The 27111-nt window shown below is 44.8% G+C and overlaps 1 protein-coding gene across 1 annotated transcript in view; it reads left to right on the top strand.

Annotated features, from left to right (window-relative positions):
- LOC121296467 (protein sidekick-2-like) overlaps positions 1-21193 on the top strand; it is a 131808-nt gene extending 110615 nt beyond the window's left edge. Inside the window, exons 16-45 of the mRNA XM_041222077.1 lie at positions 319-459; positions 762-943; positions 1307-1422; positions 2837-3032; positions 3801-3899; positions 3980-4171; positions 4560-4681; positions 4847-4956; positions 5377-5527; positions 6046-6283; positions 7299-7414; positions 7729-7918; positions 8090-8188; positions 8465-8659; positions 8754-8955; positions 9130-9233; positions 9328-9398; positions 9554-9689; positions 10093-10149; positions 10638-10739; positions 10891-11006; positions 11435-11621; positions 12365-12502; positions 12770-12931; positions 13038-13163; positions 13942-14106; positions 14379-14519; positions 15631-15769; positions 17374-17503; positions 20511-21193. Of these exons, the coding sequence (XP_041078011.1) occupies positions 319-459; positions 762-943; positions 1307-1422; positions 2837-3032; positions 3801-3899; positions 3980-4171; positions 4560-4681; positions 4847-4956; positions 5377-5527; positions 6046-6283; positions 7299-7414; positions 7729-7918; positions 8090-8188; positions 8465-8659; positions 8754-8955; positions 9130-9233; positions 9328-9398; positions 9554-9689; positions 10093-10149; positions 10638-10739; positions 10891-11006; positions 11435-11621; positions 12365-12502; positions 12770-12931; positions 13038-13163; positions 13942-14106; positions 14379-14519; positions 15631-15769; positions 17374-17503; positions 20511-20912 (4525 nt within the window). The 3' untranslated portion in view covers positions 20913-21193. The remainder of the gene's footprint in view (positions 1-318; positions 460-761; positions 944-1306; positions 1423-2836; positions 3033-3800; positions 3900-3979; positions 4172-4559; positions 4682-4846; positions 4957-5376; positions 5528-6045; positions 6284-7298; positions 7415-7728; positions 7919-8089; positions 8189-8464; positions 8660-8753; positions 8956-9129; positions 9234-9327; positions 9399-9553; positions 9690-10092; positions 10150-10637; positions 10740-10890; positions 11007-11434; positions 11622-12364; positions 12503-12769; positions 12932-13037; positions 13164-13941; positions 14107-14378; positions 14520-15630; positions 15770-17373; positions 17504-20510) is intronic.
- Positions 21194-27111: the final 5918 nt, after the last annotated feature.

Below are 27111 nucleotides of genomic sequence, written 5' to 3'. Positions count from 1 at the left end.
AAAATACATTTATTTTTCACATAAAAGTATTTACCGAATGTAAAGCCAAGGGATGTATGCTGTAGGGGCTGCTAACGTTGGTAGAGCTTATTGATACTAAAACTTAGGAACTGTACTAATTCTCTCATGCAGCATACAGCACATTTTTTCATGGCATAAAGATCTGTATGTTCACATGCTTGGCTTATTGCTTTTGTAAAACCCAGAAATTTTAGAATTTGAAAATCTGAATACAATTTAAAGTAATACATCCCTTCCATCGCCCTCACTCTCAGGCTCTCCAATCTACTATAAGGCTGTTGTTGAATCTCTTTCCAGACTGTCCCTCCCGGAGGAGCCCCCCAGTGGCCCCCCACAGAACGTCATCGCCAGCGGACGCACCAACCAGTCCATCATGATCCAGTGGCAGCCGCCGGCCGAGAGCCACCAGAACGGCATTATCCGTGGATACGTGATACGGTAGGGAGACAGCTGTGGCACCAAACACACACTACACTGAAACCTGGATTATTTGAGACCTGGCAATTATTTGAAGTTTTACGGTATACAGGTTGAATGTTATACCAAAGGGCCCAGGTATTATCAATATCATTACACCAAAAAGTTATGACATTTGTAGAAGAAAAATAAGACTAGCATTGTTGAATAACTAGCTATAGTGTTGTTGGCGATGGCCAGTTAGCTATATTCATGCCTGTGCCTCTTCTAACATCCTGCCTAATCCAGTATGCTCACCCATCTCTCCCTCCCTCCCTCCTCAGGTACTGTCTGTCTGGGTTGCCGGTGGGTTATCAATATAAGAACATCACCAACCATGATGTGAACAACCTGCTCCTGGAGGATCTGATCATCTGGACCAACTACGAGATTGAGGTTGCAGCCTACAATGAGGCTGGACTGGGGGTCTACAGCCACACTGTCACCGAGTGGACCCTGCAGGGAGGTGAGACTCAGGGCAGCGCTGCTTTCCTACTCTGCTAAAGCTACGGTGAAGGGGCACTTACACTGGCACAATGACTGCTAATTAATACGCTGTGTGTAGGGTAGCGTGCCTCTTATTGATATAAGCAATATCATCTTCAAAATGTTATAAGAGACATTATACACACAACATTATCACAGGGACAGTAATTATAATGCTGTTTAAATTCAGAAAGCAATGCCTCCTTTTGTTTTTTACACTACTATAACCTCTGCATAGACAACATGTATTTTCCCGGTCTATATTCTGTACGCTGTATTAGGTGACACTCAAATGGGTGGTAGGAAGATCAGCTCATTATATCTTTGTTTCTGTGGCTGGCAGTGCCCACAGTGGCCCCGGGGAACGTCCAAGCCGAGGCTGTGAACTCCACCACCATCCGCTTCAGCTGGACCGCGCCCAGCCCGCAGTTCATCAACGGCATCAACCAGGGTTACAAGGTGAGCGCCAGCCTGGACACCAGGGCTCCACGCACACACGCACGCATACATGCACGCACACACACACACACACACACACACACACACACACACACACACACACAGAGCACAGCGCCCTCTGGTAGCTGGAATTAGAACTGCACAGTAAAATAAAAAAGTTAGCAATACAGAAACAATAAATCCAACATTCAGCCACCAGGTGTCATTGAAATTCCAATTCAGGCGAACAAAACACCTTAAAAGGGGGAAACTAAGACACATCCTTATTGAGGTAAGAGCTGAGAAGCAGAATGTCTGAGAGGTTAGTGCTGAGGGACTGGAACCGAGGCAGTGCTGCCTATTGATAAGAGCTGCAGGACTAGCAGTGCGTCGGGTCTGTTTTAAAGTTACTCTTCCAGTTTCCAGGGGTGGTGTCTTTACCCAGAGGTGTTGCTCCAGACCTTTCCTCGGGTCTCTTCCTCTCCTCCACTCATAGTGCTTTCTGGCTGTCTTCCCCATCAGCTGCTGGCCTGGGAGCAGAGGGATGGTGAAGCTCTGGCCACTGTGACGGTGACCAGCCACCCAATGGTCTCATTTCCTGCTTTCTACTGCCACTAACCCTAACCCTAACCCTTCACAGCCTGCTGTGGGCCCCCTGCCCACTAGATGGCGCCCACCCCTTCCCCTTTCACACTTTCTGTATCAATAAGATGAAAAACACTGGCTGCAGAAACCAGTCTTTGGACTTTTACTTTGTCTCCAAGACTTATAGAACACAGACTTTCCCTTAAAGATATTTGATGCAATTACCCTATTACAACATCTAGCCAGTATTGAGTATGACCAAGTCTAGAGTCCAGTTGCTGGTGCTTGTCACTCACATGGGTCTCACATGCTTTGACACTTACCCTCGGCACTACAAGGCTAAAGTCTCCACAGGGAGAATCCAGAATAACAATCCTGCCACCTGACCCCAGCCCCTCAGGAGTCTTCATGCAGGGGATCAGAGCAGCGAGTCAGGGCATGCTATTGCTATGGATCTGCATGCGTTTCCTAGTGACTCCCTCCTAGTGCGAACTTGACTGAGTGTCAGTGTTTGTGTGCGTGTCATTTTCTGCATAGGGAGAATGGAAAACTGTCAGGGACAAATGCAAGGCTCATACACAAAGCTCATTGGATGTCACACTAGATAAGGAAAATAATGGTGTAAATTGTCACACTTTATACCCATATAGATAAATACTATTAGAAATACTTCAAAGCATGTTATGTCTGCACAGAAAAATAGCACAGAAAAATAAACTTTCCCAGTGTCTTACCGGAAGGACCAAAAATCAGCCACATGTTTGTTCCCTGCATGCTGCCTTCTGCTATTATGGACTGTCTTCAACTACTCCTCTGCTCTGTTTGCTCCCCCCCCCTCCCCCCCCCGCAGCTGTTGGCATGGGAACCAGGTCAAGAGGAGGAGGTTACCATGGTGACGGTGAGGCCTAACTTCCAGGACAGCATCCATGTGGGGTACATCAAAGGGCTGAAGAAGTTCACAGAGTATTCCACCTCCGTGCTGTGCTTCACCACTCCAGGGGACGGGCCTCGCAGCACTGCCCAGGTCCTGCGCACGCACGAGGACAGTAAGTCACCCCAGTGCAACATACTGAAGCTAGGGGGTAAAAGCACAGCCGTGTGGTGTGCAATAAAAGATCTGTATTTTCACATGCTTGACCTAATGCTTTTGGATTTAAAAATAGGTATAAAAGTGTATTCTTACTACATGAGTCATACCGTCAGGGGGAGCACAGGTTCGCATCCTGGCTGTGAAAAGTCACATTGGTTCTGGTGCTCCCACTGATTAGGGAAGCAAAACCAGCAGGGACTGTTTCCCCTCATCGGATCCTACCGGACAGATGCCTAGTGAGCTCCAGTGGACACCTACAGGGCTGGCTTAGTCCTCCAGAGACCGGTAGCTTGTTGACATCTGCTCTCGAGTTCCTGAGTGTGAAATAGGAAGCTGTCTCAGTCATGGGATTGGAGGACCTCTACTGAACCTTCAGTTTTCCCAGAATAATTAGACATTCTACATTGTAGACAAAATCAGGGTTAAAATAATTGGGCAGTCTAAATAAAAAAATAAAAATACAGAAGCAGTAATCTCTAAACACTAGAAAGGGACTGGTTGAACAGCTCATAAAGCTACAAAAAACTCACTCAACAATATCTTCAATTGAGACTTCTAAAGCATCAAGTGAATTGCTAGCTTTCATCCACAGCTTCAAAAAATTCAATCAATGCATAAGAAACTTTTCAGCCAGTGCCTTCATCGTTGTACAGTAAGTGCTGCTAGCAGTTCTGCTGGTGATTGAAGGCGAGGTTCTTGAAGAGTGTGTTTTTCTTTTTTGCAGTCCCAGGTCCGGTCGGTCACCTGAGCTTCACTGAGATCCTGGACACGTCTCTGAAAGTGAGCTGGAGGGAGCCGCTCGAGAAGAACGGCATCCTCACAGGTACGGAGCTCGCCTCTCTATCAGCACAGACAGACCTGATCTCCATCCCTGCACCCTCACCTCCTCTGTTTGAATTGCAGGGTACCGCATCTCCTGGGAGGAGTACAACCGCACCAACACGCGCGTGACTCACTATCTGCCCAACGTGACGCTGCAGTACCGCGTGACGGGCCTCACCGCCCTCACCACCTACACTATCGAGGTGGCAGCCATGACCTCCCAGGGCCAGGGGCAGCTCTCCTCCTCCACCATCTCTTCAGGGGTCCCTCCGGGTGAGTCCCGCTCTCACAGACACACCACCTGCCTGAGTCCAATTTATTATCATCTTCTCCTGGATGTATGTCACTAGCGAAGGGGAAGATAGATGAGGCACCAGTGTGTGTCGTTATTACATGTGCAGAACCGAATAGCTGATAGGGATAATACTTGGGTTGTGCATTCTTTAGGATTTCAATTTGATGTTAGAAGGTGCCCCTCTGTCCTTCTTTAAGTACATATAGTATTTATGTGATGCATGCATTTACACATATCTTGGCGATTTGATTTATTTGTTTGAACAACATTAATCCAGTCTGGGAGAACCCAGCCACTGTCCTGACTCCGCCCTGCTCTGTGCTGTTAAATCACCGATGCCCTCCTGTGTGTTTTTTCTCTCCACAGAGCTGCCGGGCCCCCCCACCAACATGGCAATCTCCAACATTGGCCCCCGCTCGGTCACCCTGCAGTTCAAACCGGGCTATGACGGAAAGACCTCTATCTCCAGGTGGCAGGTGGAGGCTCAGGTACTCTGCTCTGTACCTGAGTGTGAATACACAGAGCCCTCGCTTGCATACTTCAGGCTGTTACTATTACTTTACCTGACAAGTACTGTGCAAAAATACCATGGTAAACACTTAGAAGGGATATCGTATTTGTGTTCTCCCTCCCTATCTCTCTCTTTCTCTCAGATCGCTGTCATCGGTGAGAATGAAGAGTGGGTCTTGCTGCACCAGCTTCCCAATGAGCCGGACGCCCGCTCCCTTGAGGTGCCAAATCTCAACCCGTACACCTTTTACAGGTGAGCCCAGAGCCCTCCGCTCCCTCACTCCCTTTCCAGGATCCCAGTACTGAAGAGCTGAGAGAATGGCAGGGCGTCTTGTATTTCACTGTGTTGTTAATCCCTGTGGAGGATCCTATCCCCAGATATCGAAGCACCTGTAAACGCTGAATACCTGTCTGTCACGCAACATGTGTTAGGGTATATCTAGAGGACCGCCCATCCAGCCGTAATGAAACTACTAAAGGATGCTCTTTAGCACAAGGTATTGAGATTAGCAGAATCTGGTGTTATTTGAAGGTCTTTTCTGTCAACCTGACTAAGTATATCACATTGGTAGGTAATGGCCATGTACTTTATTTTTCTCAATTAGTTTTTTAATGCTAACAAGAAGGCTCTTTTTACTGTAATAGCCCCCCTTTCCCCCCCCCTCCCCGACAGGTTTCGAATGCGGCAGGTCAACATCGTGGGCACCAGCCCCTCCAGCCAGCCCTCCCGCAAGATCCAGACCCTGCAGGCTCCCCCTGACATTGCCCCCGCCAACGTGACCCTGCGCACGGCCAGCGAGACCAGCCTCTGGCTGCGATGGGTGGTGAGTCCCTGTAATCAGTTTATGTTTGCAGGGATAATGCACAGTGCAATAACTTCACTAAATCCCACTGTTGTTTAAACGTTTTTGAAATTTCCAGCTGATCATAATATTGGAGTAACGTGAACAAGACAGAAATGGGAACTCAGGTTGTGTCTTAACCGTTTCGCGCATGGCAACTTCATATATAAACACATACAAAAAAAAACTTTATATGAAAGACACAAATGTATGATGACCTGGTCAAAAATTGCATAAACATTCTATGAAAAATATATTTATTATGTGCCCAAAACTCATGCATGAAAGGGTACATTTAAACTCTTATCCTAATACATATTTAGCCTAAACCTTCATTAATGTTTGTTTTTTTAATTTTTTTTGTTCACAATAAAAACATATAAGAAGCCCCGTAGGCACTGTGACAGAAAGACGCCCCCCGATGCGCACTGCAATGCAGTGCAGCTAGCAGCTGAGTCTGGTGTCACTGACCTTCTCTACCCTCTCTCCCCTCTGCCCAGCCCTTGCCTGAGTGGGAGTACAATGGCAACCCAGAGTTTGTTGGGTACCGGGTGCAGTACTCCCGCACAGGGACTGAGGGCCGAGCGCTGACCCACAGGATCCCAGACCGGCTGGAGAGGGAGTTCACCATCGAGGACCTGGAGGAGTGGGCAGAGTACGAGGTGCGCGTGCAGGCGGTCAACGGCATCGGAGCTGGACCCTGGAGCCAGCCAGTCCGGGGCCTCACTCGGGAGTCTGGTAATCACATGCTCTTCCCTCTGGCTCTCAGCAGCCCAAGAGCCTGATTCAATAGGCTTTCCAGTGCTTGATATACGCAGGGCTGCCGTGTCTTCCAGGGGGCTACTAGTATCTCACATTCCTTGCTTTAGGCAAGATCTGGACAAAATTAAGTCGTTAACAGTATAGATGCGTTATACTACAATACACATTAGTAAAATAAAATAACTGGTTGAATCAAAAAGTTGGAAGCTAAATATTAACACCTTGTTTGTCATTTTAATTTGTTGCCGTGTTAAGCTATATTTACATGGCTGCTTATTTTATTTTTCCCTCTGTGTCGGGCTGCTCCAAAGCTAAATCATTTTCCGCGAATCGTTATCCATTTATAAAATGGCTGTTACCTGAAAAAGATATGAGGAGGCAGCAGGCAGTCTGGTTTTAGTCTCTCTCTCTCCCTGAAATGAAGCCAATTCATTTATGCCTGGAACCTTTCTATTATCTGCTGTTTGGCTAGTCTGGTTTCCAAGGTAACTAGATTAAAGTGAAGGAAATCTGAAACACATGTGTTAAAGAGGTTATGTGTGCTTTTGATTATTTTTTTGTCAATTTCTCAAATTCCTGGAATTTAGCTATTTTGTTCTATGCCAGTGTTACCTTTTCTGTAATGTAATGAATCTGTGTATCCCATTAAATTGAACTGAACAAAAAAAAAAAGTCAACATTTACCGGCAGCATTCATGTTCTGCCCTCAGCTCACACTCATTCCCTCGCCTCTAACCAGTGTGCCACACTAACTCCTTCCCAGTCCTTCAGCTATAACCAAAGACCACACTGCCAACCTCCCAGTCTCTCAGCTCTAACCACTCGGCCACACTGCCTCCCAGTCCCTTAACTCTAACCTCAAAGACCACACTGCATCCCAATACTATTTCACCAACCTGAAGTTATTTGAGAAACAACAAATATCTGAAAGCTTTTTTTCAATGATATTGACTCTTTTCCCATATATATATATATATATACTTTTTTAAAGTTCCCTCCAGTGGCCCCACCAACATCTCTGCCTTCGCCACCACCTCCAGCAGCATCCTGGTTCGCTGGTCTGAGGTCCCGGAACCCGACAGGAACGGACTTGTTCTCGGATACAAGGTACCAGGCTCTAGCTCTGCATCTGGCACACATTTGTAGACACAGCTGAGAGAAACTGCTGTTGTTGCAATGTTACAGTGAGGTTGATGTAATTACACGTGTGGTGTGCAGAGACCAGCTACACTGCTTTTCCCCAGCCTCTCAGTCCTCTAACCACTAGAGCACACTGATCCCAACCCCTCAGGTCTAACCCTGGACTAAATTGCCTCCTAGACCCTCAGCTTGTTGGTGTGACTGCAGTGTTTTGTACAGCCCACATGGTCTGATCTCTGTGCTGATCTGTAGTGACCAGTGTCTGATCTGCTTGCTGCCAGGTTGTGTACAAGGAGAAGGACTCTGACTTGCCCCTGCAGTTCTGGACAGCCGAGGGGAACACCACCCACAGCCTCCTGCTCAGCGACCTGGGGAAGTACGTCCTGTATGAGATCAAGGTGCTGGCGTTCACGCGGATCGGAGATGGGGTACCCAGCAACCCGCCCATACTGGAGAGGACCCTGGACGATGGTAAATTAGACAAACGTTTCAGTGAATGTCCAACAAAAGCTGGAAGGCAAAAAAAAAAAAGCATATGCAGCGTTTAAGCTAAGCTAATTCCTGTTACAATCACAGACCATCACAAACTGGTGGGTGAAGATACACTTTGATTTGACTTGGGAATTTCTCGTCTCCCTGCAGTGCCCGGACCCCCAGTGGGGATTCTGTTCCCCGAGGTCAGGACCACCTCTGTGAGGCTCATCTGGCAGTCCCCTGCCCAGCCCAATGGCATCATTCTGGGTGAGTGTCCCTTCTCCTACCGCTCTCCCCCAAATCAGGGAGCCTGCACAGCAAACCATCCCTCTTCAGCTGGTAAACAACAAAAGCAGCTCAATTATCGTCCTGCTAGTTTTAGGAAGTTAAAACCATTCCATTGTTCAGCAACACATTTAAATTAAGTTTATTAGATTAACAATGATCTACAAGCGCTTTCCGTGTATTCCTTTGGGTGATTTTAAACCTGGTTTTAACCATGTCCCTTCATTCTTCTCGTTCTCTGTTCATCCTTTCATTTAGCCTACCAGATAACTTACCGGCTAAATTCAACCAATAGCAACACAGCTACGGTAGACGTGCTGAACCCCAGTGCGCGGCAGTACACAGCGTCCGGGCTCAAACCAGAGCTGGTGTACGTGTTCCGCATCACAGCTCAGACGCGGAAAGGCTGGGGGGAGGCGGCTGAGGCACTGGTGGTCACCACTGAGAAGAGAGGTACTGTACCAATCCCTGACAATACCACTCTCTGCAGCTTGCCGCTGTCCCGTGTTTGTGCTGCTCAGCTAACCCCCCAGTCATTTCTCCTCAGACCGGCCCCAGCCCACCAGCTCACCCACAGTCAGACAGGAGGACGTGCAGGCCCGGAAGGTGCTGTTGTCGTGGGAACCAGGCAGCGACGGCCTCTCCCCGGTCCGCTACTATACCGTCCAGTACCGAGAGCTGCCGGGCAGCAACTGGACCGTCCACTCAGCCTCGGTTAACCACGAGGCCAGCTCTTACATCGTGGACAGGTAATCTCATTATCACCGCACAACCTTTGACAGTCACAAGAGTTGAAGTACAAAGTTGAGTAATGGACAATGCCGTATTGTAAGTACCAGACAGAGGGCTTTTTGTTTCCAGTGTATAAGAGCATTGCACACAGCGTGACATCAATTCCATCCTCCCTATGTCGCCTCCTGCAGGCTGAAGCCCTTCACTTCATACCAGTTCCGGGTGAAATCGACCAATGACATCGGAGACAGCGAGTTCAGCGAGGAGAGTGAGGCAATCACCACGCTACAGGACGGTGAGTCTGGGCTCTCCTGAATTCAGTGTGTTTGAAGTTCTGGATTATGCAGTGCAATTGTATTTACCCCTCGTTGTATTCTCTTTCTCTTCAGCCCCGGACGAAGCCCCAGTAATACTGTCTGTGACACCGCACACTACAACCTCTGTGCTGATTCGCTGGCAGGTAAAACTCACTGAATTACACCAATTATTAAATGCAATGATAATAATAATAATAGCGTTTCTTGTGTATCGTCAGCCCCAGTGAGTATGTAGAGCAGAGCTGGGTATCTGTTTCTAGAATAACTTGCTTGTGACCCCCCCCCCCCCCCCCTCCAGCCTCCCTCGGAGGAGCATGTCAACGGAATCCTGCTGGGGTTCCAGATCCGATACCGCGAGCTGCTGTATGACGGCCTGCGCAGCTTCACCGTGAGGACGGTGAACAGCCACACCGCGACCTGGGCAGAGCTGACCTGTGAGTGACCCACTTTATACCTCACTGCAAGCTGTCTGTCTCTCCACATTGTTAAGCTTTGTGCCCTTTATACATCACCTCATGCCCTCTCTCTCACTGATCACTACCTAGCCTCCCTTCTTTAACACAGGGCACCCCCCCCCCAGATCCCCGATGACATAACACATTGATTCTCCTCAGCGGTAACCCCTGACAGCTTGTAACTAAACCCCCCCCCTCCACGGTAATCAAGAAACCAGAATTTTCACAGCCTTGAAACCGTGTAAACAGATTGTGTGTGTGTGCAGTGTGCAGTAACTGACTAACTAACTCTCTCTGTCTCTCATCCCCTATCTCCTTCCTTCCCCTTCTCTCTCTCTCTCTCTCTCCGCTCCTCTCGGCTATCTCCTCCCACATCTTGCAGCCCCTTACAGTGTGCGGAACCTGACCGAATCCTCACTCACCCAATATGAGCTGGACAGTAAGTCCTCTGGATCTGTATTTGTTCAGCACTGTTATGGATGATTAGGATATGACGGCATAGAAAGTTTCAAACTCAGTATGCCAAGAATTGAAAAGAGTTGATCATTATGGAATTCATACATAACTACCCTTGAAGTACTAAAACAGCAGTGATGGAAATAAGACTCCTGTTGCAGAGCAGTTTCACCCATTCCAGGTTTTATTACATGCTTGATTAGCCCCAGTGTATAGGTAACAAGCTCAGGTGTGTCTTATTTCTATCCCTGCTGTTCTAGTACCAGTACTTGTTCAAAGGTAGTTGTGTAGGTAGATATTATGTAGATTAGCATGCAATAGTCTCTGGGAATTGGTCAGAAATTATACAATGGCTGCAGGATATAATGTAAAGTCTGCCACACTGTATAGCACATGTGGTGTTAGAGCAGAGACAGGTGGAGTGTAGCGAGTGTGTCGGCTCGCCTGACCTGCTTGTGTTGTTTTCGGCAGACCTGAGTAAACACAAGCGCTACGAGATCCGACTGAGCGTCTACAACGCCGTGGGGGAGGGGCCGACCAGCGCGCCGCAGGAAGTCTTCGTGGGAGAGGCGGGTGTGTGAAATCGGCTGTGTTTTATCTCTTTGTACTTCCGTGGTACTGCAAGAAAGGCGTCCGCTCCCCAGCCATCTCCAGCATCTCCAGCTGCAGGGCTCTGGCTGTGATGAAGGTACAATGTGAGCTTGTTTTTTTTTTCCCCATTCAGTTCCCACTGGTCCACCACAGAATGTGGCCATCCAATCAGCGACCGCGACCCAGCTCGACGTCACCTGGGACCCGCCCCCTGTTGAGGCGCAGAATGGAGATATCCAGGGGTACAAGGTAGGTCTCCCCTCCAGACTATTGCCACGTAACCCTGAGCTACATATACAGCAGCCAAACCGTCTTTGCAATCTTCTCTTCTAGTTGTGCTGTGCGTAATTGTGTTGGTTCTCTATATGGAGATCCAGGGATGAAACATCGCTGCAGAGGTACATTTTGCATTGCCTATTCTGTGATATACAGTGCTGAAGTGACTCTTTGCAGACCAGGATATGAGCACTGCTTCTTTATCACACCAGCAAAGTTTTGCTTTTGGTGCTAAATTGAAACTGCCTCAGCTGTGCTAAGACACCCAGCTACATCTCTACAATAGCGGTAGTGGTGTACAGCATTCTGAACAGTGAAGATCCTGCTACAGGACAATGAAGTAATTGCCTTGCAATACTAAGCTCTCCTTGTAGACAGTGCCGATTTCCTCTTCCTGTTAGGTCTTCTACTGGGAGTTCCAGCGGCAGAACGAGACGGAGCGTCTGAAGACCCTCTTCCTGCCGGAGGGCGGGGTGAAGCTGAAGAACCTGACGGGGTACACCACCTACATGATCAGCGTGGCGGCCTTCAACGCGGCAGGGGATGGCCCGCGCAGCACGGCCACACGGGGGCGCACTCAGCAAGCAGGTGAGGATAGAGGCTGCGTTTCTGCCGGCTTGTCCAGTTACCACAATAAGTCACTCTTTCAAAGGAAATTGTTTATTCGGAAGATGCAAAGGTCAGGCCTGCTCTCAAGGCCCATTATCTGCCAGCTGAATGACCCTTTTGGTCAGTTTCCTTTAATTGTGCTTACACTGTGAGTCCATAGACTCTGCTAGGACTGGAAATGTTAAAACAAAAGATTAAAAAAAAAAGGTTTTGAAGAAATCTGTTTTTCATTTCTTATTATATATATATAATTTTGGGATGACGGATGTTCGCAGTGTTGTATTGGCACATATGGCTGGATTGCTTGGGCAACGGAAGCATATGACAGCCTCACAGAGGGAAAGGGAAGATATGCCGAACACATTTTTGGCAAGGAAACACAATGGAGGCTCTGTTCTGCAGCTGAGCCCTCCTCAATAGCTACAAAAAAATAGGATTTTCTTTTAAAGAAATTATTTCTGAGCACAGACGTTCTTTTTGCACCCCGATTTGTTTGAACACCAAAACAATGAAATAGAATACCAGCAGGAAAGGTAGCATGCTGGTCTTTAATGAAAGGCTGCCTTCCCACTCCTCCAGCCTCTCTCTCAGGATCAGTGCTCCAGGACAGCCTGTCATACCTGGAAATAATATCAATCCAGACATCCTTAACTAAACCGTGCCAGCGAGGCCACTATGAACGGCAGTCGCCCACACTGACTCTCTCTGTGCCCCTCGTTTAGCTCCCAGTGCTTCCAGTTTCATCCACTTCGGAGAGCTCACCACCACCTCGGTCAACGTATCCTGGGGGGAACCCGTCTACCCCAATGGCATCATCGAGGGCTATCGGCTCATCTATGAACCCTGCACCCCCGTCGATGGTACGTTCCTCCAGTGCCCATCAACAGTAGGCCAATAGTCCTGGGCAAAATATTGTGGAGCCTTTTTTCTTCTGGTTTAGGCTTGCTGATCCACACACCAGTAGCCTATACGAAGCTGTGGAAAGCATCAAGGAATTTTCAGTATGATGAATGATAGTCTGTACTCCCATCGTAAGATTTATGGTATAGATTAACGTGTCTCTACTTTCAGTCCTGGCTGGAAGTAGGCTCTTGTCCTGATGAACTCTTCTCCTCTCTCCCCTCTAGGAGTGAGTAAGAGCGTGACGGTGGATATCAAGGGGAACTCTCCCCTGTGGATGAAGATCAAGGACCTGGCGGACGGGGTCACCTACAACTTCCGCATTCGGGCCAAGACCTTCACATACGGACCGGAAGTGGAGGCCAACATCACCACTGGACCAGGCGAGGGTGTGTCTTCTGCCCTGCCTGCCTGTCTGTGTCTCGGTGACTTGATTTCAGTAAACAGTTTATCTGCCCTATTTCCACTCACCTCTCTCCCCCTACTGCCCCCCAGGTGCCCCTGGCCCTCCCGGGGAGCCCTTCATCTCTCGCTATGGCTCAGCTCTCACTATCCACTGGGCGAGCGGAGACCCCGGAAGAGGCCCCATCAGCCGCTACGTCATCGAGGCCAGACCCTCAGGTACCACCCCCAGGGACCACTCACTACCAGATACACTTAGGAACGGCATTATAGAAGGTGTGGAGCCCCATTCTTACATGTGTTTTTATATCACTAAACCTGCTCATCTACAGGAGAGAGTTTATTTCAACCAGTGATAGCCTACTTCTAGCCACTTCCCATTCTCAACCCATCATCAGGTACCAGGAACAACTAGTAAGTGCTTACAAACAGATACAGATACAATGACAACTTACTGGTAATCAGCCATGATACCAGCAGTACCAGACCAATGATCACAAGCAAATAACTATACTGGTTCCAATAGCGTATATAGACCATAGTCTTTAAAACATGTAACTTGATGAGAATGGAATTTGGCATCTGGAGGTTGATGGAAGATCAGTCTCAAAAGGTTTTTGCCTTCATGGATGATCGCAGGTGAGATATTCATTGTGGAGAGCATCATATGTTTGTAAAGGTGCTTCCTTGCAGTGACGTCACTCACAGCGTTTCATACTGCTGCACTGTCACTCCACACTGAAAGCTCAGTGTGAGGCTCAGCCATCTGTCTGCTCACATGCAGTATTGATTGACATCCAACAGGGGAGAACAGAGCTTCACCAGGGACTGGCAGCTGAAAGGTTGGCCGAAAGAGAGAGGGGGGATAGAGAGACTTGAGTATTGCCAGTTATAAACCGGGGATAAGTCGCCCATGAGGAAGAGAGCGGAAGAAAGAAAGGGGGGTAGAGAGGTGATCAGTAACTGATATTTTCAAACTCCTTCAAACTCCATTCAGATGAGGGACTGTGGGATATCCTGATCAAGGACATCCCGAAGGAAGTGACATCATACACCTTCAACATGGACATCTTGAAGCAGGGGGTGAGCTACGACTTCCGGGTCATCGGGGTCAACGACTACGGCTATGGCTCCCCCAGCGCCCCCTCCCCCTCCATCTCCGGTGAGCCTGTCCGTCTGTACGTCTGTCTGTGTGTCAGTAAATCCTTGTGTGTGTTTGTTTGTCTTTCTGCATCTATCCACTATTCTGGCCTGCTATCCCCTCCACCCCCTGTGTCTCTTCACAGCTGTCTGTCTCTTCCGCTTGTCTGAGTCTGTTTGTCAGTCTATGATGAAAGTTTGGCTGTCTGGTTTAAAAAAAAAAAAAATGTACGACAAAATAGATCATTATACTTTTGTGTTCTAATCTTATTTGTTTACTTGTTTACCCTCCAGCCCAGAAGGTGGCGCCCTTCTATGAGGAGTGGTGGTTCCTGGTGGTGGTGGCACTGGTGGGGCTCATCTTTATCCTGCTGCTCGTATTCATCCTGATCATCCGCGGGCAGAGCAAGAAGTACTCCAAGAAATCCGACTCAGGTGGGCTGGGGGCTTTGCTGTGTCTGAGCAATCACACCTGAGCATAGGAAAGGATTAGGATAGGATTGCAGATTGTAATGTCTGTAGTGGTGCTCTTCCCACTTCTTTACAACACTAGGACTCGTCCAGTCTAACCAGAGAGATTCCATTTAACAAACCAGGGTCAATCTCCTGCTTGAGAGAACTGCAGCCATTCTACCAGGGAATCAAAACAATCTCTGTGAAATATCACACCTGCAGTGAAATGGATTATAGAGATTAATTCAACATTAGGACTAAAAGCTTGTGAGTTGTACAATTATTGGTTTTTAAATAGTAACAGTTTCATTCTGATCTCCTTGATGATCTTGCTATAATACCATAGTCACTTTACTACTAGGAGACACAGTGACTGGAAGGGAGCTTCTAAAGCTACCTTTCCCTCTGCTTGCTGTCTGGGGACCTGTATCGATTATAATTGGGGGTCCATCTGTGTGCTGAACATTTCCATATCCATAAAGAAAAGAGCCTCAATGAGTCAAGCAGCTTTCTTTCCTCTTTATTGTTAGCTGCTGCTCGAAGCACAGTGCCGATTTCTCCTGTTTGCTTGAGTAACAGATAACGTGATCCAAACCGACACGCAGGCACCAGCGGAGCAAAGAGAATACAATGCCTGTACTGCAAAACAATCCTCAATGCAGACAGAGCAGTTAAGAAGCTGCGAGCAGCTGTCTGGGTTGGCAGGCCGGTTAGCCCAATCCGCATCCAGTATGCTAGAAGTGACAGGGCGACCTGATTTCAAAAAGGGGGCTTGTGGTGGCAGATACTGTCGTCCTTATATTAGAGAGGGGTTAGGGTGAAAGGTTGTAGGTAGGTTTTAATTTTCTACCGATTTTTTAAAATAAATTCCTGCGTATGCAAACCATATGGGTTCAAAGACTTACCATTCCATTAAAGAGCATGCTCTGAGGGCAAGAGGTAGATACAGGTCTTATGCTGATCTCAGTATTATTAATTCATCAGCCACTAGGAGGAGATTCATTACAAGTTTATCATTAATAGGGCTCCCTGTTCCGTCCTGCTTCACGGTTCATAAAGAGAATTGCCACATGATGTTTGTTTCCTTGCCCAGGGAATAACTCAAACTGCAACGCCCTGAGTCACGGAGAGATGGTGAGTCTGGATGAGGGACGGTTCCCAGCACTGGAGCTCAACAACCGGAGGCTGTCTGTGAAGAACTCCTTCTGCCGCAAGAATGGAGTCTACACGAGGTAACACCCACAAGCACAACGAAAAGGATAACATGTTCACAGAGCAACACAGCATTTCAAAAACTTTAACACCCCTACCAGAATAGAATCCCATTGTAATCCAAGCGCCTTCCCCTGAGGAAATCCTAGAAGAACCATTAGCGGACCGCAACAGTACTATAGCCGCAGCCAACTATCAAGTTATGTATCAGGATAGACCACTCCACTCATGAGAGGGTTCAATAGTTCTATAGCTCCTGTTGTGTTTCTCTCAGCTTTTGCTCTGAGTAAATACATAAAATAAATCAATAAATAACTACATCAGTGCCAGATCTACACCGTTAGTTCAGAGCACGACTGCGAGATCAAAGAGGTCAGGCGCTTATTAGAAGCTCAATTGGTCATTTGGAACAAACACCAGGAGGGACACTGACCCTCCAGGACTGGAATTGCCCACCCCTGGTACAGAGGCACGCCACAGCACACAGAAGGAAGGGGGGAACACTGAATTATTGAAGAGCTCCTTTGGGAACTGAGTACTCTTGTATGCTTCTGAGCTCTCCCTGCATTTCATAAAGGTGGTGGTGGGGGGGGGGGGGGGGGTTCATATACGCTTCATATGGTGTGGGTGTTTCTAAGTGATTTTCCATAAACCAACGGTCGAAAAAGAAAAACCTATCACAAACAGTAGCTTGTTGAGAAGAGATGCGGCTCTTTGCAAATCAACTCAAAACATTTTTTATGCGTCAGCCAGTCTCTTTGGCATAGCCCTTGCAGTTTAAGTTTAAGTTTTTTATGTATTAATTTTTAAGAGGTATAAGAAAACATGATGATTCTGTGTAAGACTAAGAAAGAATTTCAGGCATGCTATTATTTAAGAAAAAAAACTGCCTCTTTTGATTAATATAAAAGGGGTCTTTTCAAGGGGCCTCCAGGGATCCCCATGCAGAAGATTAGTCACTGTTGACCGCTGCGGTAGTCCCAGGAGCCACAAGAAACAGGCAAACCAACCGCTATGACAGTCCCTTGGGTGTCTCATGATTTTCGTAAAGTTGACGTCACCCCCTTTCTCTAAACAAGAGACAGGGGATGGCATCTAGTGTCAAAGGTTATGGTTAAAAATGGCTCAGCGATAAAGAGGCTGCTTGTTTTCTGAGCTGGGTTACTCCAGTTTTTCAAATGTGTTTTTTTTTTTTTTTTTTTAAGATATGATATGAATGATATTTACTTTAATTGCTGTTTTTGGTTGCTTATATGAATCCATTATTGTATGGTTTCACAGACCCTGATTAGCACTGATTATAGATATAAGTAACATTAAGTGGTCGACAATTAAGGTCTGTGAAAATTTGTGATAAAATACCAAGAATTACTTGACAGATTGCTAAAGCTAAGTCACCTGATTATGTGGTTACGATTAACCTTTACCATTTCCAATAATGTGTTTTAGTTATTGTTTTTTCAGTTGGGATTATTTCGACCCCAGATAGGGTCTGGCCGAACTTTCTCCTATGGATGGGACTGTAGACTGCAAGTCGGATATTGGAATGAGACCAGATCGTAGGTGGAGACCTGGCGTCCTGCATGATGAAGTGTGTTGACCGCTGTCTGATTTTTCCTCTCAGGTCTCCTCCTCGGCCCAGCCCTGGCAGCCTGCATTACTCTGACGAGGACATCAGCACCAAATACAATGACCTGATCCCAGCAGAGAACAGCAGCTTGACAGAGAAACCCTCCGAGATCTCAGAGTCTCAGGTACGCAGCTCACAAGCACACAGCGCAGTGCAGGCGCTCGGGAGAGGTTTGCTCTAGATATACTGCGTCTCTGTATGACTTGTTGCGTGTCTGAAGCTGTGATAGCGTGTTCTAACATTCTTCTTTTTGAACACGTACAGTACATATCACGCTTCTAGAAATGATTTGTCTGTGTCACAGTTGTCTGATGTGGAAGCTGGTTTTGATCAATTAGGGAAGGCTTAGCATGAAAGCAGGGTTTGAGGCATATACTATACTTTACGTTTCAACCTCAACCTTCAACTTTTTTCATCATGAAGTGAGTGGTGCCGAATTGCTGCTCAATGATAGCAGGGAAGGAAATAAGACTCCTATTGCATAGCAGTTTCAGATTTTAATACAAGCTTGATTAGCCCTGGTAACAAGCTCAGGTGCGTCTTTTTACACTCGTAGTAAAACCAGAAAAGGATCAAACTGCTTTGCAAGTAAAAGAAAGACAACATTTTAAAATCCTATTAGGAGGTACACAGATGTATGAATAAATGAGTGCAGGGCCTTTATCCTTTCACTTTGAGGGTGTTTATCCTGCTTTTGCCTTCAATCTGTTTTATAAAAGCAGGCTCACAACCCAAAAAGAGCCTACGTGAGCGATTCAAACAGGAGATGTTAGCCCTACTGCCTGGTCTAGGGAGCTTTAATAAACCAGTGGGGAATGGAAACTAGTCCCAGATAGAGAGAGAGAGTGAGGGGAAAGAGACAGGGAGCCTATTAAACTCCCACACAATGACTCAAGTGTCTCTGAGATCGTGAAGCTGGATTCTTTCCACTGCTTCAGCCCCAGCTTGGGCAACGCTCCCCTCTATTCACTCTGTTAATGCCTTCACAGACGCATCCAATCTGCTCTCAGGGCAGGATCTGCATTCTGGCACCCGTTGAATCAATCAGATAGGACAGTTTCTAGAACATAGCAGCTTGGCAGGCTCCTTCTCCTCTTTTTCCCTCTCCTCCCCCACTCACCCGCTCCTCCACTCATGTTACTGCAGTTAAAATGCTGCCTTGGCCTGGCTACAGACTTTGCTGCTGTTTTGTGGATCCAGCCAGCGTGATGTGCTGTGGCAAGACCAGGATTTAAAGAAGGGGCTTTGTGAAGACTCAAGAGAAATTAATAGATATTCTATGTAGAATGTCAGGTTTATTTTAAAAGATAGTTCCTCTGAAAATAAGTCTATCACAGAGAGCATGAGGAGGAGAGGGGTGTTATACAGTCCTGCACCTTCAGTTAAGAAAGCCTTGAGCATTAAAAGGACATTAACATTTTAAAACCTTACTTACCACATATTCAAGAGCTGGGCTATCCCCCTTCTCCAGAGTATCTATGATTTAAGGAAGCAGAATAAGCGAGGCATTGTTCTATAAAGATGGGGTTTTGGGTAGGTAATGCTGTCGCCATGGCAATCTGGCCACAGTGAGACCCATGCAGGTAAACAGCCACACCTGGTGTTGCTACAGCAACCGGCCTACAGGATTAGAGGCCTCGTAATTCTCTGAATTGAGCCATCCCAGTGCTTTGTTTATTATTTTATTTTTATTTATTTTTTTAATGCCAGTCTTAAAAGGATAGTGTTGTTTTTGTATCTCTTCCTGTTCATTTACGGATGAGTTAGACACTAAAATACATGGGCTGGGCGAGACTACTAGGATGAGATTACTGGGTTTCAGTATGAATAACAGAGTAAATCCCCTGCATGAATCATTCATGAGCAGCATCCCTGCCTTGCCGCTTTTGTTTTTTTATAGAATCTGGAAAACTTCTTTTGTCCTCCTTATTTTTTATTTTTGAATTTATTTTCAGTGAGGGAGGGGACGGGTTTGCCTCTGAATAGCTTCTTTGTCTCAGTGCTGAAAAGAGACAGCTTTGGAAAGGGAGCAAGAGAGAGTGAGAGTGAGGGAGATAGACAAGGTAGTTGAGCATCAACAGGGGGGTGAACCGTTACTACTACCTGGGCACTGTATTTGCAAAAGCATTCTTATGCTCTGACTGGCACTGGTGAAGAAGGATACAGGCATTGCATGAAGGGATAATGGTTAAATTCACCTTGGTCAACTTGGTCATCATTTATTGCATCTGTGTTTAATGGAAGTCGTTGCCCTAAATGCCGCCCTTTCGTCTCATATCATATTCCTGTCGGGCTAAAGGTGCAGATCTTAGCATTCTCTCAGTTTGATCAAACGCAGCCTTTGATGAAGATGAGAGATGGTCTAGTGAAAGGAGCTGATTGAATGAGCCTTGCATAAACCCTTGAGCTGGTACCAGGTGTGCAATGGGTAGGAATGCTGTCTAGAGCTCCAATGGGCAGGAGAAACTCGACTGGTAGAAGGAAAAGGACAGTGTTGAACTTCTGGTGTTTCCTTTGTCCTCCGGCAGGAGGCGCTGTTCTAGGTCTCCGTGTTCTTCCTCTACACTGGGTGAGATCTCCGGTAGCTTTAATAAGTTCAGTAATTCTAGTCAGTTGTTGTTTTTTCCCTAGTATTGTTTAGTATTGTGTTATGTAGGGATATTAGTTTTTAGCTCCCAGTCCTGAATTATCTTGCAGGGTCAAAAAGCTGGTTTCATTTTCAAAACATGAAACCTACTGAAGGTTTTGTCCAGTAGAAAAAGATTTAGAAGGTCTCTTTAGCTGTGTTTCCATCTGCTACTTGAAAGCGATTTTAAATCAGACTCGTTCCTTTCAATTAACAGTGATCAAACCCATTTGAATTGGGACTCAGTCAACCCGAGTTAGGATTAAGGCTGACAGAACTCAATCTCTCTAATGAAGGACGCGAGTGGTGAGGTTCTCTGACAACAGAAAAAACATATGTAGGCAAATGAATTAATTTAGTCCAGACCACATGGTAAAAATTTCAGAACCGGCTGCAGTCCCTATTTGATATTTGAACGAGATGAGATTGAGCTGGCGGTAGATGTAAACGTGCCGTTGTAAGCAGGATTGACTGTAACAAAGTGTGTCTGTTTGCTTGTTTGCAGGGCAGCGACAGCGAGTATGAGGTAGATCAAGACAGACCGAAGGCACACTCCTTCGTGAATCACTACATCAGCGACCCCACCTACTACAACTCCTGGCAGCGCCAGCAGAAGGGCATCTCCCGGGTGCAGGCCTACAGCTACACAGAGAGCGATTCTGGGGAGCCTGAGCCCTCTGCCCTTCCACCACCCCTCCCCCCATTGCCTCCCCTCCCCCCGCAGCTCAACAGTGTCCCCAAGGGCCAGGGGCAGGGCAGTCTGTACAGACCCAAGGGCAGCCGGACTCCCACCCCCCAGCAGCAGCCCTCCAACCCCCCCAGCCAGAACAGCACCCTCTACAGGCCACCCAGCAGTCTTGCTCCTGGATCCAGGGCTCCCATTGCCGGATTCTCGTCCTTTGTTTGATGGCCTTTTGATTTTTATTATGAAATAATTTTCCAGTATTTTTTTCTTCTTCTTTTTTTTTTTTTAATGATGGCAAGAAACCCACGTTTTTTTTCTCTTGCGTGTGCGTATGTGTGTGCGTGTGCATGCGTGTGTTTTTTGAAAGACAATCATTTAAAAATTGAAACCATCTGTCTATAATATTTTTGCTGCTCAGGCAAGTTTGCATGGATTTTGTTTGTTTTTTTTATATATTTTCATTTTTATTTTCTGTTTGTTCACACAACAAATATATATATATACATACAATGTTAAAAATACAAAGAAAGAAAGATGGAAGAAAAGATGGAAGGACTGAAAAAGAAAAAGAAAGAAAGAAAGAAAGATGGCAACAGGAGGACTGAAAGCTGGAGTGGCAGTTAATATGGCCACCCTCCAAAACTTGCACTGTGATTTGGTTGTTTGTTTAGAGAAAGTGGTTTGTGAATATATTAACAGTGTTTGTGAGAACTGAGAGACCAAGGAAATACATTCAGGACTGTTGGGAAAGCTGTGTGAAATGTTAGTGTGTGGCTGGTCTGTCAAACCTACTACGCTGTTTACTGGGATATTAGGCCAAGCATTGCAGGGGGAACGACCTGGAAACAAAAATTGCAACTGCAATTAAACAGCACAAACCAGTCATACAATACTGGTTAAATCACCTAGGCCTGGTGTCTGTGTGTTAGGGGTTGTGCAGGAAATTAGAATCTTTCTCTTTAAGAGCAGCTGTCTTTTGTAAATGATGATGTAATGATGATAGCAATCTGCAACTGGGTTTTTGTTATGGATTGGGAGCCAAAGCACCTTCTATACCTGCCAGTGATTGGTCACCTACCTGAAATTTCCAACATGCCAAATGTGAAACTGAACCTACAATAGTTGGCCATTAGGTGGCATCAATCGTAAAGTAAAAATCCCAACGACTCCTTAAAGGGACTGTTATTTTAGCCACAGTGTTGATTTTCTTGCACATCCCTACAGTGTACAGGATGTAAATGTGTATATGTACACCAGCTTTTGAAAATATATTTGAAATGATCAGATCATTGTTTTTTTATTTAACAGCATGCATTACTTTGGCACACTATATGTGTCCTTTCCCACTTCAAACCGTTACTAACGATTAGGTACAGGCTAGGGGAGATTATAATGACAGAAGGATAACAACAAGTCACCTGATCTTTAACTTTGACAGCTTGGTGATTCTTTACTGTAGAATGACTGACAGAATGCATTGGCCTGGAAGGTAGTCTTTGTAACCATGACAACAGAGACACAGCACAGATGCACCCTCTGCATCGCAGCGTTCATGAGAACTGGGTTGGACTTGAACTCAACACAGGGACAATAAACAAAATGTACCCTGTTTCTATAGCAGTGTAGGCATTACAGCAGGGAGGTGGACTTTTTCAATTCGAATACAATCAGTAATACATTTCTTCCATGGTAAATTTATGTTTTTTATGCCATAGAATTGAACTGAGCTGTGTTGTGTTGCTATGATGTCAGCACCTCACAACTAGTGCAGAACCAGCTGCAGCTCATTTACACTGGTGATGCTTTTGTTCATGGATGGGGGCTTTGGGGAGGGGGGGGCAAGGGGACACGGCTAATCTCAGATATAAGGAACCCTCCCTATATAATTAGCACACTAACACAGCATTAAAGACCCCCCCCCGTTCGCAAGGGGGTTGGCCTGTTTGGGTTAATCCCTTTAATAAAAGCCAGGCGGCTAATATTGGGGGGGGGGGGGGGGGGGGGGGGGGGGGGGTCTGGAGTGTTCGAGTATGTTCCCCACATAGATGTGCTGTCTGACTGCAGCCAGTGCGATGCTGTTTCAGTGTTGCTCTCGGCGTGACAACGATCACAAAGGCGATGCCTTCCTTTCTCCTTTTCTGTAGTGTCGTGTCAATCACAATCATCTTCTTAGCATTATTCATAAAGTTGGTTGTAGGTTTCAGCAACTTGATCAGTTTCCAGCATCTATTTTTTTTTTTTTTAATATATATCATTTCTTTTCTGTTGCTGTTGCTGTTGAAATAAAGTTGGCAGTTATTTTTCTTTCAAAGCAAGTTGCTGCCAAGCGTATATTAGGAAATATTTCACTGACAGTTTCTTATGGCAAGTATTTTATCTGCAAGTCCTCTGCTGCAGGCTTCGTGGTGCCTCTGCTTATTTTTAATAATCATGTCCAGTACAAGACCTGCCTAAATGCTCAACATGTGTAACATTATTCTGCCCTCAAGGTAATCTGCATAGACAATACATTGTCTATACCAAGTTCTATTGCAGATCTAACTTTAAAGAATACAGCACAAATTTGAAGTGTCCTGTATTTCAATATGCTGACACTTCAGTGTGCTGCTAAAAAATAGAAAGTTGCCAAACCCAACTTGCCCAGAACTTCAGAATGAACTTGACGATTTACATGATCAGAAGAAAAGGGAAATAAATACAAATTAAAAAAATGCACTGGAAAAAAAAACAGGGGTGTGTGTAAACAATGAAGAGATGTGTGGCTAACCCGGGAAGCGTTAGCATGAGGAAATCGTTAAGCAGATGAACTGAATTTAGGTGTTTTAAACTGGATGCAACATACAAAACAAAGGGAGTGGAGTCCTTTTATTAGTTAAAATCATTTTCAACTAAAATATTACAGCGGGGGCTGGTGCCCACCACAGTCACCTTATTAATGGGACTATAAAGCAACGCATGGAACATGAATTTTTGTGAATGAATGCGTTATAGACCCCAGTATATCACTCATGGCATAACACTTTTTTCTTGATCACTGGTGAGTGCAGGGATCTGTCACTCAAAGTGTAAGTTGAAGATCGACTAGAATCAATCAAGAAACTACCAGGTCCCACACAATATTCTCTGGTATTATAAATGGAGGATATGTGAAGTTCTTAGTAGGAAAATGCCAGAAAAGGGGAATTATGTGAGCTGTAGTTTAATAAGGCCTAAAAGTTAAGTAGACTACAGTTACCACAATGCATTTCATCTTTAAACATGAGATGTCTTTGGAGTGAGGTCAGACCAAATGGGTCAGGTTCATTAAAAAATAAAACAGGATTCTTTATGTAATAATGAAGGCGCTTCTGTAATACGATATCATTACATTAGTCTGGTTTTTCATATCTAAAAAAATAATAATTAAAAAAAATTCTAAAACATTTTCAATTTATTTTTTTTTATGTAGTCTTCAATTGGTGTTATTTTCTTTGAGATGTTCTTTTATTTTGTCGTTCATTTTTTAATGCCAAATTTTCCTGGGGGGGGGGTGGAGAGGTGAGTTTTTGTTGCCGTGTGTGTGTGTGTGTGTGTGTGTGTGTGTGTGTTTTGTTATTCCTTATTTTTCATGTTGTGTTTGTCGGTGCCTGTTTGGCACGCACGTGTACCACTTTGTTCCGTGGCATGTCTTAGACTAACCTAATCGTGAGCGCTTCCACATGGCAAAAGCGTGTACCGTTACAAGTAGTTCAACAAATCTTGTATTACATATGGCACCGTACACGGTACCATGAATGATAAACGAATACACACTTAGGTTTCAACCGTATGTATTTATATATATTATATATATATATATATATATATATATATATATATATATATATATATATATATATATATATATATATATATATATATATATATATATATATGAACAAATCTATATTTTTGATTAAAATTTCAAACAAAACAATAATTGGTCAGCTGCCCTATGCTCCGGTTTCAGCTGGTAATGCCTCCTGAAATATGTTTGTGAGAATGAAGCAACCGATAACACAACATTCCTTCTAATATAGGGGCGTGAATTTGAAATTAATTAACAAAACCATTTATGCCAGGCTTGACCCTGCTAAAAGTTTCCCATAGTAAAAGCACAGCAAAGTGTAATGAAGCACAGTGAAAGCATGATAAAGCATAGGTAAAGAATTCTGAGGTACAGTAAAGCACACAACTAAACATGACAAACCAGGGTTAACTATGGAACATGCATAATATAACAGTGGGAAAACTCCAAACACACTATGCAGAAATACAATGGGAAACTTTTAGAAAGGGTCACCATTGTATGAGACCAGTGCAGACACTGAAGACCAAATGTCCTGAGCCCTTTTACATTGCTCCTAAATTAATTTATTTAATGGCACAGACTGCCCATTCAAATGCACATAGAGGAAGCCATTCTGCAGTTGTTTATCTGTGGTTATTGAATTAAATGTACTGAGTAATTAGTTGAAAGATAACGATGAAATCCCCTGCATAGTATAAAGGGTCATATTAAAGTTGCTTCATTTCTTTTCCTATTTATTTTTCTTCGAGATATGAGGTGTTACCAGTCCTGACCACAGGCCAGTGCTGGACAAGGGGGCGGATAACATACAGAGAAATCCAGCTGTCCTCCAGAACATTGTAATATATTGAGTGTTTAGTGCCAAGGGTGTAATATGTGTGCTACAATATATTCTTCGTTAGGTAATAAATCACTTAATTGTGTTTTGAAGCTACTAGTTGCTCCACTGCTGGGAAACGACGACTTTGGGTCCAACAGGAATTGGAAATGATTAAAAAAACAAACGAACAAAAATAAATCTGTTTTTTTTAAATAAATATAAAGAAAAAAGAACTTGTGACTTGTTTATTATTATGCATTTTCATTTAGTTTATTAGTAAGCATCAGGGGACAGAATTTGTAACGGCAGTGTATCACACAACACTGCCCGTTACTCTAATGACAAATTCTTACAAAAAGCCTTATTCCTCTTTCATCAGGGTCAGTGAATCAGTGTGTTAGTGGCTGACCTGGGAGTGTTAGCCTGGAACTCCTAGCTTTTAATCCTCTGCTTGCCCCCATTTCCACCCTAATTAAAACGCTGAGCTATTTCCAACTAGAAACATGATGGGACAGCAATAATAATAATAATAATAATAATAATAATAATGAATAAGAATGTCTTACACGAGATCTAACCCATTTTTTTTTCCTTAGGTAGAACTGGAGCTACGGAAAGGGAATCAGTCATCCAAACAAAGAGAGTGTCGCCTTTGTTGCAGGAATATCCAGGTTTATTCGGACCTTCGTCCGGGTCCTGGTGCGGTTTATCACTCATTAAAAGTATTTGTGTTGCCCTGTACACTTCAATTGAAAATGTGAAGATGAGCCTCTGGCAGTTAAAGGGTTAAAAAGCCACTTTATTTGAAGTGGAGAGTGATCTAATCCCAGAGTAATCCCGTAGGCCAAAGCGTCACTTGTAATGATGTAATCTCAAAACAATGATTGGTTACCTAGATTATACCTAATACCTAACAGGTATTTAACAGATCTCATCTCAAATCAGTCTAGGTAGAGTCTATCTAGAGTACCGTATAGTGGGATATATTATATATATATATATATATATATATATATATATATATATATATATATATATATATATATATACACATATGAAATATATACGGAGAGTATTAGCCCGGCTCCAAATCGGGCCGCCCACGGGAAATTCAATTACACACACAGTCACGTTTGCATGTGTCATACGAGAGCTGGGTCGAGTTTAACTGTAGCTCTTACACCACGTTTGATTTCATTACGGTAACGTTCCTCAGAGGACCCTTTAATTAATGACATTACTGATAGCATTACACTGAGTATGTTTGGGATTTTCTGAAGCATGACTTTTGTGTTTTTATGAAAAGACCAGTTTAATATGTGGTGCTTAAAATGGCAGGGTTTGGAGACAGACCGTTTGTAAAGTACATTTCTTTTCAAAAAGTAGGTTCCTTATTCTGGTTAAAAGCATATAAAGGTTAAGCATACAGCACATGCATTTCACAGGAATCTACTGCATGTGCATTTTCATAGGACATGTGCTTCACTTTTTAAAAAAAGTTAACAGGAATATGCAATTATCAAAAAATCAATCAATCTATTTTATATAGCGCATGTCATAGTGGAACACCATAATACATAGTAGCATAATAAATTAAATAGTACACTAAATACAGTGGAAAGTGCATAACACATGATAGTAGCATAATACACGAAATAGAAGCAGCAACACAGCAGCTAATAGCAGACATCAGGCTTAAGGAGTATGGAGAGCAAGAGAGAACAGGTGGGTCTTGACAGTTGATTTAAAGCGAGCGACGGTGGAGCATCACG

Source organism: Polyodon spathula, chromosome 21 (genome assembly GCF_017654505.1).
Source record: "Polyodon spathula isolate WHYD16114869_AA chromosome 21, ASM1765450v1, whole genome shotgun sequence".
NCBI classification, from domain to species: Eukaryota; Metazoa; Chordata; class Actinopteri; order Acipenseriformes; family Polyodontidae; genus Polyodon; species Polyodon spathula.
This window is presented reverse-complemented; position numbering and strand designations above follow the sequence as displayed.